Source organism: Acartia tonsa, chromosome 4 (assembly GCF_053477335.1).
Source record: "Acartia tonsa isolate MP-2025a chromosome 4, ASM5347733v1, whole genome shotgun sequence".
NCBI classification, from domain to species: Eukaryota; Metazoa; Arthropoda; class Copepoda; order Calanoida; family Acartiidae; genus Acartia; species Acartia tonsa.
Genome location: NC_137263.1, coordinates 19,002,539 through 19,016,916, shown reverse-complemented (window position 1 = coordinate 19,016,916; position 14,378 = coordinate 19,002,539). Strand labels below are relative to the sequence as shown.

General features: G+C 35.8%; 1 protein-coding gene across 1 annotated transcript; it reads left to right on the top strand.

Moving 5' to 3' along the window:
- Positions 1–325: 325 nt before the first annotated feature.
- arg (arginase) lies at positions 326–13,747 on the top strand. Its single transcript, XM_080156810.1, has 14 exons — positions 326–389; positions 1,363–1,428; positions 1,594–1,672; positions 4,116–4,194; positions 5,296–5,349; positions 5,921–5,977; positions 6,184–6,277; positions 6,624–6,681; positions 6,972–7,047; positions 7,233–7,314; positions 8,662–8,716; positions 12,365–12,428; positions 12,797–12,865; positions 13,443–13,747. Exons 1-14 carry the CDS (start codon positions 352–354, stop codon positions 13,574–13,576), a joined length of 1,005 nt encoding a protein of 334 aa, XP_080012936.1. The 5' UTR covers positions 326–351; the 3' UTR covers positions 13,577–13,747.
- The last annotated feature ends 631 nt before the right edge of the window (positions 13,748–14,378 follow it).

The window sequence follows — 14,378 nt, the reverse complement described above, 5'->3', positions numbered from 1 at the left end:
TATCGGTTGTACTATCCTTGTATCACTTTGAATATTAGATACGATAATAAAAACATTAGGGACTTTATTAAAGTATTGATTGGGTTGAACAAACCAATAGTGTTCAAACTTTTCCACCAGTAATTCTAATCTAAATAAGGGTTTATTTAGTTTATCATCATTATACATCAATTTAGTCCTAAAAGTCACTGAGATATAACTTCCTGCTACAATGTCAGACGTGAAAATTACATAGTAACCAAAAGGTTTATGCTTCAGCAGAACATTCTTAACTGTTGGTTGTCTGTTGGATGTTATGATATGATAGTGGTAGCTCCTCCCGTACTACAAATCCAATTTCAGATAAGCAAGATGAATATTGGTATGAGTGGATTAAAAAGTATCACAGGAAATTACCAGATTTCTTACCAACAATATAAATCATATTTGCTTCTTTTTATTCCAGTCATTGTGTCACATTCCCCAGGGGGGGGGGGAGGCATTGGGCTGATTATTACACTAGTCCCCAAATTTTTTTATATCGTTCTCTAATTCGTTAGATTAACAATTTTGGGGACTTTTATTTAATTTTAATTGGTTGGTTCATTAAGTTTAGTCTCCAAACGTTACAACCACTGTTTGTAATCTACAAAAGGGGTAATTTTGTAATCATTGGGGGTATGCATTAATTTATCGGTCATTGTCTTATCCCTTTAGATCCCTGGTCACATACACATTTTCTTTTATTCCTTTACCTTAACATAGGGTTACTACGGAATCAGGTTGAAGAAAGGATGAAGGGTTGGAAATTATTCATGTAGTAGGGCAGCAGGGAAGTGGACTGTAAATTATACTGGTACCCAAATATTTATAAATACTTTGCAGCCAATGCTGTAATTTAATAGGATGGTGTCAATTTGTTTATTATCATTTGAGTGAACGTCAATTTATCGCCCATTGTCTTATCCCTATAAGATCCTTGGGAATATATTTCTTAGTATTTTTTGGTAATATTCTTTACAGCATTTTGGACGACGGACGTACAGTTAGTGTGAGTAAATGCCTAACAATCACAGGAATCGTCAAAAAGGATCAACAAACTACCTTTAATAATAACATAGTAAATCAAATTTATTTTTACACAAAATTTTGTAAAGGGAATATTTTTAAAAATTAAGCTGGATTTCTGGATAGCCACCGAGAAAAACAACGGTTTATGTAACATACGGACAGATGAAATGATTGACAGACGGACGAACTGACATTTCGAATAATAGAGTAGCTTCGCTTCTAATATTGTGTTAACCCTAGAAAAAGAGCTGTAATCCTATGGAGTGTGTACTTGTAGTATGATTTATATGAATCTGATAAAAATTGGAAAGGTTGTTTTGCTGTTCACATCAACAAAAGTTTTTCTACTTCAACACTCAAAACTTCTCCGCTAAAAAGGTAAGATTCTTTTTTTAATATCTTTAAAATTTATTTTATACCTGTAAAAAAATTCTAAGTTAGCCCCAAGGGGCCAAAGGTTTTAATCTTAACATTCTTTTAGTATCGCATCCGCGGAAAGCTGTCTATAATACGATGCTATAAATAACAATTATGTTGTCCTAGTGTTGGTGTGTTTGGAGCCTGTTTTGACCAGGGACAGCCACATGCCGGGGTCGGGGATGCTCCGGATCTTATCAGACAGGTAAACAAACTTTTTTAATACTCCTGCATCTTATACAGAATATAAAAAAGAATTTTTAGACTATCTGTTTGTGTGTGTTTGTGTCGTGTATGTACAGTGACGTGCACAGAAATCAATCTGTAATATAATTTTAACAAATCTCCAATATTTTAGGGTAACTCATAAAATTACTTTTTTTTTATTTTTTATCCTTCAAAGGTGGTTTCAAATTTGCTCAAATTTTTACAGCAACAAAATTAAATATTTCATAACTTTTTAACCAATCTTCCCTTTTTAAATGCTTGTTTTTTTAAATTTTAGCAATTATTTGTAAATGATAAGTTTATTGTTTGATGATGAAAGTGTAAATAATGAAGAAAAATAAAGATTATTACAATGTTTGGTAATAATTTGGGGAATCTTAATCACCCTCACTTTCCCCTTTATCTATTATATTCCTTTCTCACTTCTTATTATAACTTTCATAATAACTATCAGAGAAAAGAGGAGAGGGGAATAATCCTTATAATTTCTAGAAGTATTATGTCAAAATACAAAATAAAAATTTAATTTATGAAAATTAACTATGTAAACAGATATAGAATATACGTGGATATTATGACAGGGGAAAAATTGTCGTCAATTTAGGTTACTAACAGGAAGTTCATTTATTGGTCAGTTCATTCATCCAGTAGGAGGGGAGGGATTGGGTAAAGGGGGTGGAAGGGGGGTCTCGCTTAATTTTATAGAGTACATGATAATCTGGCGAAAGATCCAAGTAATCGATAAATCAATTACTATATACAAATCTTATTTCTAGTGGTTTGAGAGTTTTTTTTTGTACGTCTTTGGTTGTGTACCTAGCATTTTTGAAGAATGAATTTAAAAAGCATGATTCTTTGAAATCCTAACTCTTTGAAATCTGGATATATTATTACTTGGATCGTACATCATATTTTTGTATTCTCTAATAAAGTGAAACATGCAGTGGGCCAAAACAACAATTCCCCTCTTTAACTCCCATTATCCCCTCCCTTTCTACTGGATGAACGAATTGACTAACAAATAAGTTCCATGTTAGGAACCTAAATTGACGACAATTGCCACTGTCATAATAATACCCACGTATATTCTAACCCTCTATCCGTGGAGTTAACCCTCTCTGGGTATTAGTGCAGCCATTAGAATGAGTAAAACCCAAACAAATGGTTCCATCCGTCTTCATCCCAGCATCCGGTTTCCGGCAGCTCCGATCATACTTACTAATAAACCACGCACACACCACACACCCGCACACCCACACACACACACACACACACACACACACACACATTGTCGTAATTTCCCCGTGGACAGTATAAAAATTCTTTAACTTTACATGTAGAGATGAATAAGCAGATAATACAATAAATTGAATGAAAAAAAGAACAATAAACCATGATACAGTAATATAAAAAAAACTTATAAAAGATGTTTTAAAAATGACCTATTAATAGCAACGCTTTTTGGCAAAAAAGAAAAAACTTTAAGGCAGTATCATTGATCCATTTTGAATAAGCGCTGGAGAGTGTCATGTGTGACGTCATAAAAATACGTCTAAAAAGTAGGGATGAGAGGAAAAGTGGGAAAGAAGCCCCATTAAAAAGAGATTTATGACGTCACATATGACACTTTCAATTCCAGTGCTTCCATTTTAAACTACAAAATATTTTTTAAGTAGTTCTATTTAAAAGCCCACCAAGAACTATAGATAGTTACCATTTATGAGATATTTCTGTTATAATATGAATAATATTTACTGTAACTAAACATCAATAAAAACTAACATCATAATCCTCACATTTATCAACTATAATTGACAATAATAGTAATACATTAAAAAAAACATTGTTTTTTTATAAATATTATAAAGAAGTGAAGCTTGAAAAATATCTTTGTTATATCTTCATGGCAAGAGCCCTCCATAGGGACAATAATGTAATTTTTTAAATATGAGGGGGAGGGCGGTTTCAAAAATAGTTTTTATCTAGGTGTGATTTGAGTAAAACCAACAATATCTTCATCAATTATCCTAGGACTTTTTATAGTTATTTACAAAACTTGTATTAATTTTATGATTTTTATATTAATCATATGTAATACGTGGGCCGAGGCTATACGTGATTTTTCAGTATGGCTGGAAACCGGTTCCAATTCAGCGTGGCGAATAGTAATCTTTGTCAAAGCCATACTAATTGGGTTTATTTTGCTTGGATCTTATCATGTACTCTATATTATGAAACTTGAAGCTGTTTAAAATAACGACCCCCCCCCCCCATTTTATCCCCTCCTCTCATACCTGATGACCAATAAACGATGTCCATGTTAGTACCATAAATTGACAACAATTTCTCCTCTGTCATAACATCCACGTATATTATATATCCATTGTCATACTGGCACAATTACAATGTTTTTTATTTAGGCGGGACTTTTAGATAAATTGAAGAAGAGAGGATTTGAAATCATGGATTATGGAAATATTTCTAAAACTAGAGAAAATGGTAAGCACATTTACAGTATGACTTCCAAACCGATTAATACCCACTGGATTAGAACCAGTTCTAAGCCATACTGAAAAATTATTTATGGTATCGTACTATAGCCAGTTTTCTTAGAATCTTAAAATAATTTTTTTTTATTAGCCCGGGCCTTCGTATTATTATCATGTATCGTATCGTATTAAAATCAGCTTTCCGCGGATATAAAATGTACATTTATAAGATTAAAACCATCTTTGTTAGCCCTAAAATGCCGAAGGCACGGATTATTAGGGATTGTACATTTTTATATTTGTAGACAACTGGATTTAATACGATACGATACATGAATTTTCAGTATGGCTTAGAACTGATTGTAATTCAGCAGATGATAATTGGTTTCTAAGACATACTAAAAATAACTATTTTAAAATTTAACATTATTATTTTAGGGGGTCAATATGATCGAGGCATAACCTGACAAAACTAAAAAAGTAAATAAAGGTTTCGTGATTTTTTTAAAACAAATTTATAGGAAAAAATATATTTTTATTTATTTCTACGCCTCTAGTTGTAATAAACTTATACAGTTAGGGAGTTGAATCCATTTTTATAGAAGCAGAAATATAATCTATGATTATGGTTTGGACCCTCTAAAACTGTAATCTACCCTTCCACTTTCCCCTCTCTTGGTGAAGATATCTTCAACGCCGATACGATTTTTGAAATATAAGATTCCACTTTTGTCTCTCTTGTTGAAGATATCTTCACCAAGAGAGGCAAAAGTGGAATCTTAAATTTCAAAAATCGTATCGGCGTTGAAGATATCTTCACCAAGAGAGGGGAAAGTGGAATCTTACATTTCAAAAATCGTATCGGCGTTGAAGATATCTTCACCAAGAGAAGGGAAAGTAGAATCTTACATTTCAAAAATCGTATTGGCGTTGAAGATATCTTCAACAAGAGAGGGGAAAGTGGAAAGGTAGATTACAGTTTTAGAGGGTCCAAACCATAATCATAGATTATATTTCTGCTTCTATAAAAATTGATTCAACTCCCTAACTGTTATATATGACATGTCCTTGTTTTTTTGTTATTTAACTGTTTTTATAATTTTATATTTAGGTGTTCTTGACCAGAGACTCGCCTTGGGATACAATAAACAAATATCTAAACAGGAAAAACAATTTCTTATTTCATTAGATATATTATCACTTGGATGTTACACCAGATTTTTATGTATTCTGACAGAGTCATGCTTCCAGCTGGCTAGAATAACCATACTCTTCATCCATCTCCTTTTCTCCATCTCTCTCCTTTCACTGGATGTACGAACTGACCAATAGATGAGGTTCATATTAGCAAGCCTAATTGACAACAACTTTCCCCTGTCAATATATCCACGTATATCCTATATCCATTCTTATTTCATGTACTCACTAAATCCAGGGATATGAGGGATAATACTAGCTAAATGTATCTTGAATGCAGCCCTTCATATCCTACAAAATTTACAAGATAACCAGTGCAGTGGCAGAAAACTTTGTAAATAAGAATTGATGGAAGATAAACTTATCTTTTGTTGTCCTCTCCCCACATCTATACACTCAACCAGTTTTTTATCGTTGTTTTTCAGAAAGGAATTTTAAGTAAAAAGAGTAATTAAACACCTATTGTGTATATAATACAGCAAGAAAAGACATTTCTATAAACGTTAGTTTTATACAAGAGTTGTTTTAATGAAATTAGGTTGAAACCATAATCAAAGAAAACAGATTTTGTCTCACTCTTGGTGGTGATCACTCAGGTTTACCTTTTAAATTGTTTTTTTTAAATACAAAGTAATAGGATGTATATCTTTCCGTCTGCCGCCAGAAAAAAAGCTGACTAAATCATCTATATAATGTTCCTGTATATAATGGCCATTAAAAAACAAATCATGATATGGTATTTCTAAAAGCAACCAACTGCAAACGACATTTTTAACAATATTCCGAATTTTTATAATTTTAGTTGGATTGGGTACAGTTGCTGGACATCTTCAGGCTGATCCCGACACTGTTGTCATATGGGTAGATGCTCATGCTGATATTAATACTATGGCCAGGTATATAGATAGATAGATATATAGGACACCTGTAGGTAGATCCCGACACTGTTGTCATATGGGTAGATGCTCATGCTGATATTAATACTATGGCCAGGTATATAAAAAGATAGATAAGCTGACACGCCCAAAAGTTTATAAAAAAATTACATACTTGAATTGTAGGTTAACAATCAAACAGACTGTCAGCCAGATAAACATCCAAGAAATACAGACAAAAAGGCAGACAAGGGGACAAAAAAATAAATAAAACTGTTAAATTTTATTATCTAACCAAATGTCGCGTAATCCTACTACTCTTTGACATATTGGTACTTGTTCTTAAATAATTTGATTATTTATTTAGTTCAGATTCTGGAAATGTTCATGGTATGCCGCTCAGTTTCAATATCAAAGAGCTTCAGGTATTAGACTTTTACTATAATAACAGGGATATAGAGATGGCCAATGGCGATTAAATATTCTAGTAGTGGGTAATTATTTTAGGGGAAACCGGGTTGTAGATTAATTTGACCAGCATATATTTGCAATATCTGTTTTTTTTCTATTTAAATTGGATAATTGGTTCCTTTACTTCTGTATAATTTTTATATAGCCAAATATTGGTAGGGAATTTTTTGGAATTCTTCCTTTTTATCTTATTTTCATTAAATTGTCAATATAGATCTTTATTTAATAATTCAATTATATTTAGAGTGATAATACCAAAGCTAGTGCAGATTTGGATTGGCTCATACCAAGTCTCTCCCCTTCAAAACTTGCATTCATAGGTAAAACTAAAACAAAAACAATTTCGTCTTTAGGTAGCACAGAGCGTTATGAGAGTTTGTCAATAGACTTACAGATAGACTGACCACTAAACGCATTTTGTAGTTTTGATTTTAGTGATTTTACTGTAAAGAAAAATGTAAAAATGTTAGATCATAAAGAAATCCAAATTATTTTTTTATTCCAGGTTTACGAGATGTAGATCCAAATGAATGGAAATACATCCATCAATTCAGTATTCCATCTTATCCTATGCAAACTATAGATAGGTATTCACATTATAGTTCAGTATTCTATCTTATACTATGCAAACTATATATAGACAGGTATTCACATTATAGTTCAGTATTCCAACTTATCCTATGCAAACTATAGACATTATAGTTCAGTATTCTATCTTATACTATGCAAACTATATATAGACAGGTATTCACATTATAGTTCAGTATTCCATCCTATCCCATGCAAAATATAGACAGGTATTCATATTATAGTTCAGTATTTTTATCCTATGTAAACTATAGACAGGTATTCATATTATAGTTCAGTATTCTTATCCTATTTAAACTATAGACATGTATACACATTATAGTTCAGTATTCCATCCTATCATATGCAAACTATAGACAGGTATTCACATTATAGTTCAGTATTCCATCCTATCCTATGTAAACTATAGACAGGTATTCACATTATAGTTCAGTATTCCATCTTATCCTATTTAATCTATAGACAGGTATTCACATTTTAGTTCAGTATTCCATCTTATCCTATGTAAACTATAGACAGGTATTCACATTATAGTTTAGTATTCCATCCTATCCTATGTAAACTATAGACAGGTATTCACAATATAGTTCAGTATTCTATCTTATCATATGTAAACTATAGACAGGTATTCACATTATAGTTCAGTATTCCAACCTATACTATGTAAACTATAGACAGGTATTTACATTAAAGTTCAGTATTCTATCTTATCCTATGTAAACTATAGACAGGTATTCACATTATAGTTCAGTATTCCATCCTATCCTATGTAAACTATAGACAGGTAAACACATTTTAGTTCAGTATTGCATCCTATCCTATGCAAACTATAGACAGGTATTCACAATATAGTTCAGTATTGCATCCTATCCTATGGAAACTATAGACAGGTATTCACATTATAGTTCAGTATTCCATCCTATCCTAAGCAGACTATAGACAGGTATTCACATTATAGTTCAGTATTCCATCGTCCCCTATGCAAACTATAGACAGGTATTCACATTATAGTTCAATATTCCATCATCCCCTATGCAAACTATAGACAAGTATTCACATTATAGTTCAGTATTCCATCTTATCCTATGCAAACTATAGACAGGTATTCACATTATAGTTCAGTATTCCATCTTATCCTATGCAAACTATAGACAGGTATTCACTATTCACATTATAGTTCAGTATTCCATTCTATCCTATGCAAACTGTAGATAGGTTTTCATTTTCAAAGTTGTTAGTTGTCCTATATCCCCAAATTATTAACAGATTATTTTGTAGAAAATATGATTGATTGAAGTACTTAATCGAGTCTCATTATTATAAAGTAATGTTTTTATTATTTTTAGAATTGGTATAGCCAGTGCTGTAAATTCTGCACTTAATACACTTGATCCATTAAAGGTAAATTAGACACATGTCATGTGATTTTAAATATCATACACCCCAAAATAAATTTATTCACTTACAGAGATATCTGTAAAAGACGAATTATTCATGATTTCATGAAATTTTTATACATAATAGGTTTGGTCATGAGTAAATACGAATAAAAAAGGTCATTGTTTGTTTGTTGAATGATTCCGAACCTATAAAGTAAAACTAAACAAGGATGACAACATTCATAAAAGCGAAGCACTGAAACGGTAGGACAAACGGACATTAACACTTGTATAGTGTCAGAACTGAATAATCATAATATAAATGTATAAGAGTCAAAGCAAAATTGTAGGTAAATTTTTTGAAAAACTGCTTGATTCAGGATAATGTTTATGGACATACTTACATTGTTAGGACTTGATTATAGAGTTGCTTCGCTTATTACATTATACTTTGTTGTCCAAGGAATCAATATACCAAAAATCAGATCAATCGGATGATTAGATCACATGAAAATTTGTTGTTAAAAAAGTAAAAAATCAACATGTTTAAAATGGACATACTGACATTTTGGTGATAATTATAGAGTTGCTATGCTTTCTAAATCGTACCTAACTACTAAAGGAATCACCATGCAAAATTTAAAATCGATAGGACAATTCTAACATGACTAAATTAACGAAAAAAGCTATCCGTTACGGACGGACGGACCGATCCTAATTATAGAAAAGCTTCGCTTTTAAAAACTTTTGTGATGAATGAAATTGTGACAAAATCTAAATATCTATCAATAATCAACAGAGATATTAAGAAACTATAACATGCATTACACAAATACAGTGTGGTAATACGGCAACAGACGGACGGGTAGTTTACAGAATTGCTACGCAGTGGCTTATCATGACAAGCCTTCTGCACTAATCCTATTATATCACCATTTACCTCATGACCGCAGGTGACCCCGTTGCGCAGCGGTCAAACTGGCCTGGCTAAATATGGGGAGGGGCACGGACACGCAGCTATCACGCGCCCCTCACGCAACTATACAACCGGGAGGCGCTGCCTCCCCTTTTACCACAGCTACCCCCACAGGCTGTCTACCGCCGTGGGCTACGCCCTTGTGTCCCACACCCCCTTCAAACCTAACCTATTGTTATAATCTATTTGTATATATATAGTAAACATCCATTGTAAATGTATTCAGTTAAATATATAATTTCTGTATGACTAAATCCTGCTAGTTTGTTTTGGTAGAATGCTTCAAGGCTAGGGCTCGTTGGATTCGAACTCGCAACCGGTGAGCTGAAACGCTTTGGCTTACCACATCTTGGTGTCAGCGTGTTTCAATCAAGCCCTACAGAAATTAGCCTATTCTACCTCTGATTGGACCCTTTTGGTAAGTAAGGGGACAGTCAGCTGCCAACTGAGAAGCCAACTGACCCGTGAGACGGCCTTTTTAGGTCGATTTTCCATCATTTGAACGCATTATGTAGGCCTCTGGCCTACGGCAAGCAGATTTAGCCTGCTAAAAGCGCCAGTTTACGGCGTTTTTTCCGTACCGTGTAGGAGTAGCGCTAGGTGCGCAGCCACGGTAATCGGATAATTTAGCTCAGACGGCTACAAAACTGAGTCTAAATTGGCAAGTGTAGCTGGGACAAGCCCCAGGACACCCAGGCCAAACCTACGAGACGGACAGCTAAGTGCTGGTCTGAGTATGCCTCAGTCCCAGCCAACGTCCAAGCTCTCCTGCAACGCTACCATGCTGTGTACGACGCAATCCAGCAGCGAGAGGAGGGAACCATCCGAAGGAGCGCGGCCGCCTACGAAGGCACGGCCAAGTACGAAGTTGGAGACCTGGTCTGGTATCTGGCCCCCCACCTGGTGCCAGGGAAGTCAGCCAAGATTACCAAGAGATGGACTGGCCCTTGGAAGATAGTGAGACAAGCCACAGACGTCCATTATGTCATCAAACCTGCCTCTCCAACAGCCAAGATCTCGGAAATCACCGCGCATGTAGGCCGACTGCGCAAATACACCGGAGATGTAACTGCCCATCAGATTCCAACAGACATCCAAGGCGACCTGGACGGCGACGAGGACGCCACTGAGCTGCCCGCCGGAGCTGCGGCGCTGCCAGCTAGTGACCCAGGACAGTTCCCAGTGTACCAGCCGGCAGCCGCTGCCCCACAGCCTAGCGGCCAGGATCGCGACCCTGTAGAAGAGAACCTGCAGCACCAACCCAACGAACCACCGCCGCCGCTGCCAGCCCCAGAGCCACCTAGGGATGCCATCTGGAACCCTGATACTGACATGGAGCCCCTGCCGGCCAGCAGCGAGCCTGCAGGAGGAGAAGCGGCCACTGAGATGGAAGTGGCGGCCCCAGAGGGTGAAGCTGAAGCGATGTGTCCCCTGCTGATGACAGCCGTCCCCATCCAAGTGGGAGCTAAGAGGCCAAGCAACCTGGACCAGGCAGGCGCCCCCATGGAATTTTACGCGCCTTCCTCCATCGTTATTCCCCCTTTGGGAGCCTCCAGAGTGAGCCTAGGTCTCCGTGTCCAGTTACCAGCCGAGACAGAACTAGTCCTGCAAACAAGGCAAAACTTCCAACGACGGGGCCTGGCTGTCACCAACCCACGGCTGGAAGCCAACCGGGAGTTGACAATGCTGATATCCAACCACAGCCAGACCGAGCAGCGAGTGTCCCGCGGAGCCTGTATAGCCAGAGCTGTCCTCCACCGAGCTGTGCCCCAGGAAGATGTTGTCGTGCGCAGACAGAGGCTGCCGTATACCCAGGTTCAAGGCCTGGTGGCTCGGGAGCCCCGCAGCCCTTGAAGGGGAGGTTGTGGTAATACGGCAACAGACGGACGGGTAGTTTACAGAATTGCTACGCAGTGGCTTATCATGACAAGCCTTCTGCACTAATCCTATTATATCACCATTTACCTCATGACCGCAGGTGACCCCGTTGCGCAGCGGTCAAACTGGCCTGGCTAAATATGGGGAGGGGCACAGACACGCAGCTATCACGTGCCCCTCACGCAACTATACAACCGGGAGGCGCTGCCTCCCCTTTTACCACAGCTACCCCCACAGGCTGTCTACCGCCGTGGGCTACGCCCTTGTGTCCCACACCCCCTTCAAACCTAACCTATTGTTATAATCTATTTGTATATATATAGTAAACATCCATTGTAAATGTATTCAGTTAAATATATAATTTCTGTATGACTAAATCCTGCTAGTTTGTTTTGGTAGAATGCTTCAAGGCTAGGGCTTGTTGGATTCGAACTCGCAACCGGTGAGCTGAAACGCTTCGGCTTACCACAACAGCAGTATAGACATACAGAGAGGGAGGGAACTGAAGTTTTATAGGACATGCTTTGCGTGTCAAAAAAGTAGAATAATTATTTATAGTATTATATACAGGTTTCCGCGGATATCAAAATGAAAAATTAAAAGATTAAAACCAGTTTTGTTATCCCCGAGGAAGCGATGGCCCGGGTTAACAAAACTGCTATTCATTTTGTGATTTTTATTTTGATTTTCGTGGAAAATTGTTTGTAAAAATCATGCTATACATGATTTTTCCCTTTATCTGAGAACTGGTTCTAATCCTGCGGATGTTGATCGGTTAAAAGCCATACTGGAAATTAATTATATGTATTATTTTAGAAAAGAAAGATTCACTTGAGTTTTGATATTGATGTGTTGGATCCTTCTGAAGCACCAGCTACAGGTATTAGCAGGGCTCGGCAGCCGCGACTTAGCCTCAAATTAAAACCCGTTTGGATGTTTTTAACTATTTTTCATATTGCCATAGAAATTGCCATATTTGGGACAGGTTTAGACTACCAGCAAATTATTAAATTGTAAATTCATTTTCCTGAAGCTAACAAGTGGCTGACGAGCGTCCGGCGAACCCTGGGTATTATCAAACATCATTGGTATCTTGTAACTTTGGAGGATTTCATGAAAAAATAATCAATAGATTGTTTAATTTTATCCAATTGAGTCTTTACATAAAACCCGACTCAACTAGTTAAAAATTGGGAAATTATTGATAAAATTTGTTAACCTACATTCTAGATTCACTTTTTTTATCAGGTACAAGAGTTCGAGGTGGTTTGACTTTGAGAGAAGCTTTGACTTTATGTGAACTTATCAACGAAACAGGTAAGCTGTCAACTATCAATAATTATTCTCGATCTCCTTGTTCAAACAAGATGACAAAATCCATTTATTGAATCTCAACTGATCGGTCGGAATAAGGAACATTAACAAACAGATAGTTATACCGCATTTATTTTTATTACAGTGTCTACGATTTTTAATTCATTTTTAACTGTTAAAAGAATCATCATGGAAAGTTTAAAAATGATAGGACGATTCTTACCTGCATAAACTAGTAATTAGATCTAACTGATACGGACGGACCAACCTTAATTGTAGAAAAGCTTTGATTTTTTTAATATTGAGTTATTTGATTTATAACATGGAGACTATTTTCCAGTATGGCTTCCAAACCGAATAATTAGTCAATTAGAACCGGTTCTTAGCCATACTGAAAATCATGAATAGCATCCTAATAATAAAGACACGAACATCAAATTAAAAACAATATAATTAATACCAGTCTTGTTAGCCTGGACCGTTGGTCCCTCGGGTCTAACAAAACTGGTTTTAATCTTGAATAATTTTTCATTTTAATATCCGCGGAAAGCTGTCAATAATACGATGCATTATTTTACAGGAAGATTGACAGGCATGGATCTGGTTGAGGTGAATCCAAGTTTAGGAAACAGCCAGAAGGATATTGATACCACTGTTGAGGCTGCGGTTGAGGTCATTCTGGCTGCTATGGGGGATCCCAGAGTTGTACACTAAGCAGCAATCAGACAAGGGACGAAAATTATGTTTAGTACCTTATCATAATTGTATTTTTTATTTTGAATCATTTAAAAGTATATGTATGTATATTTTCGTCTACCTTAATAAACTTAATAAAAATGTTCTTTAAAACTTGTAAATATATATGTAATAAAAATTTATCATTTATTCAAATATCGTTGCTTTTTTCTCATGCATACATATTTAGCCTTGAAATATATTCGGGTGTCCTATAGAATAGGAGTTTGCTTACTACGCTCTGGTTGGAAAACTGAGTTTAAGTTCCTCAATTAAAATGATCTCACAAACTTCCTTAGATGCCGTATTAACACTTTTCCTCATCCATGCTCCTAGAGTCCTTATTCCTTTGAGAGTGTCATTAATTACAGTGTCCAGTACACTTGACAAGACTCTAGGCTAGGGTGATGTAATAATTGAGTACTATCAACGGGAATTGTGGGTCAGCTTAAGTTGTAGCCAAAGGATAATCTACGTGATTCTCTGAATCCTAACTTGAGAGAATCAGGGCTACATACATGCATTGCATATCTTGAAATAAGTAATATACAGGTAAACACGCAAAATTCGTAAATTTCTAATTCAAAGCGAAGCTATTCTACATTTTTTTGCAAGCGTTTTATGTAAATAAATGGACAAATATCCTGACAAGAAACCTAAAAAAATAAAGGCCAAAACAATTATATGGCCAATAAGTAAAGCTTCAAAAATATTAGTCGGTTCAATTGTAGTACGATCTAACGTATAGACAAAAATAATTTATTAATGGCCAGTCATTACT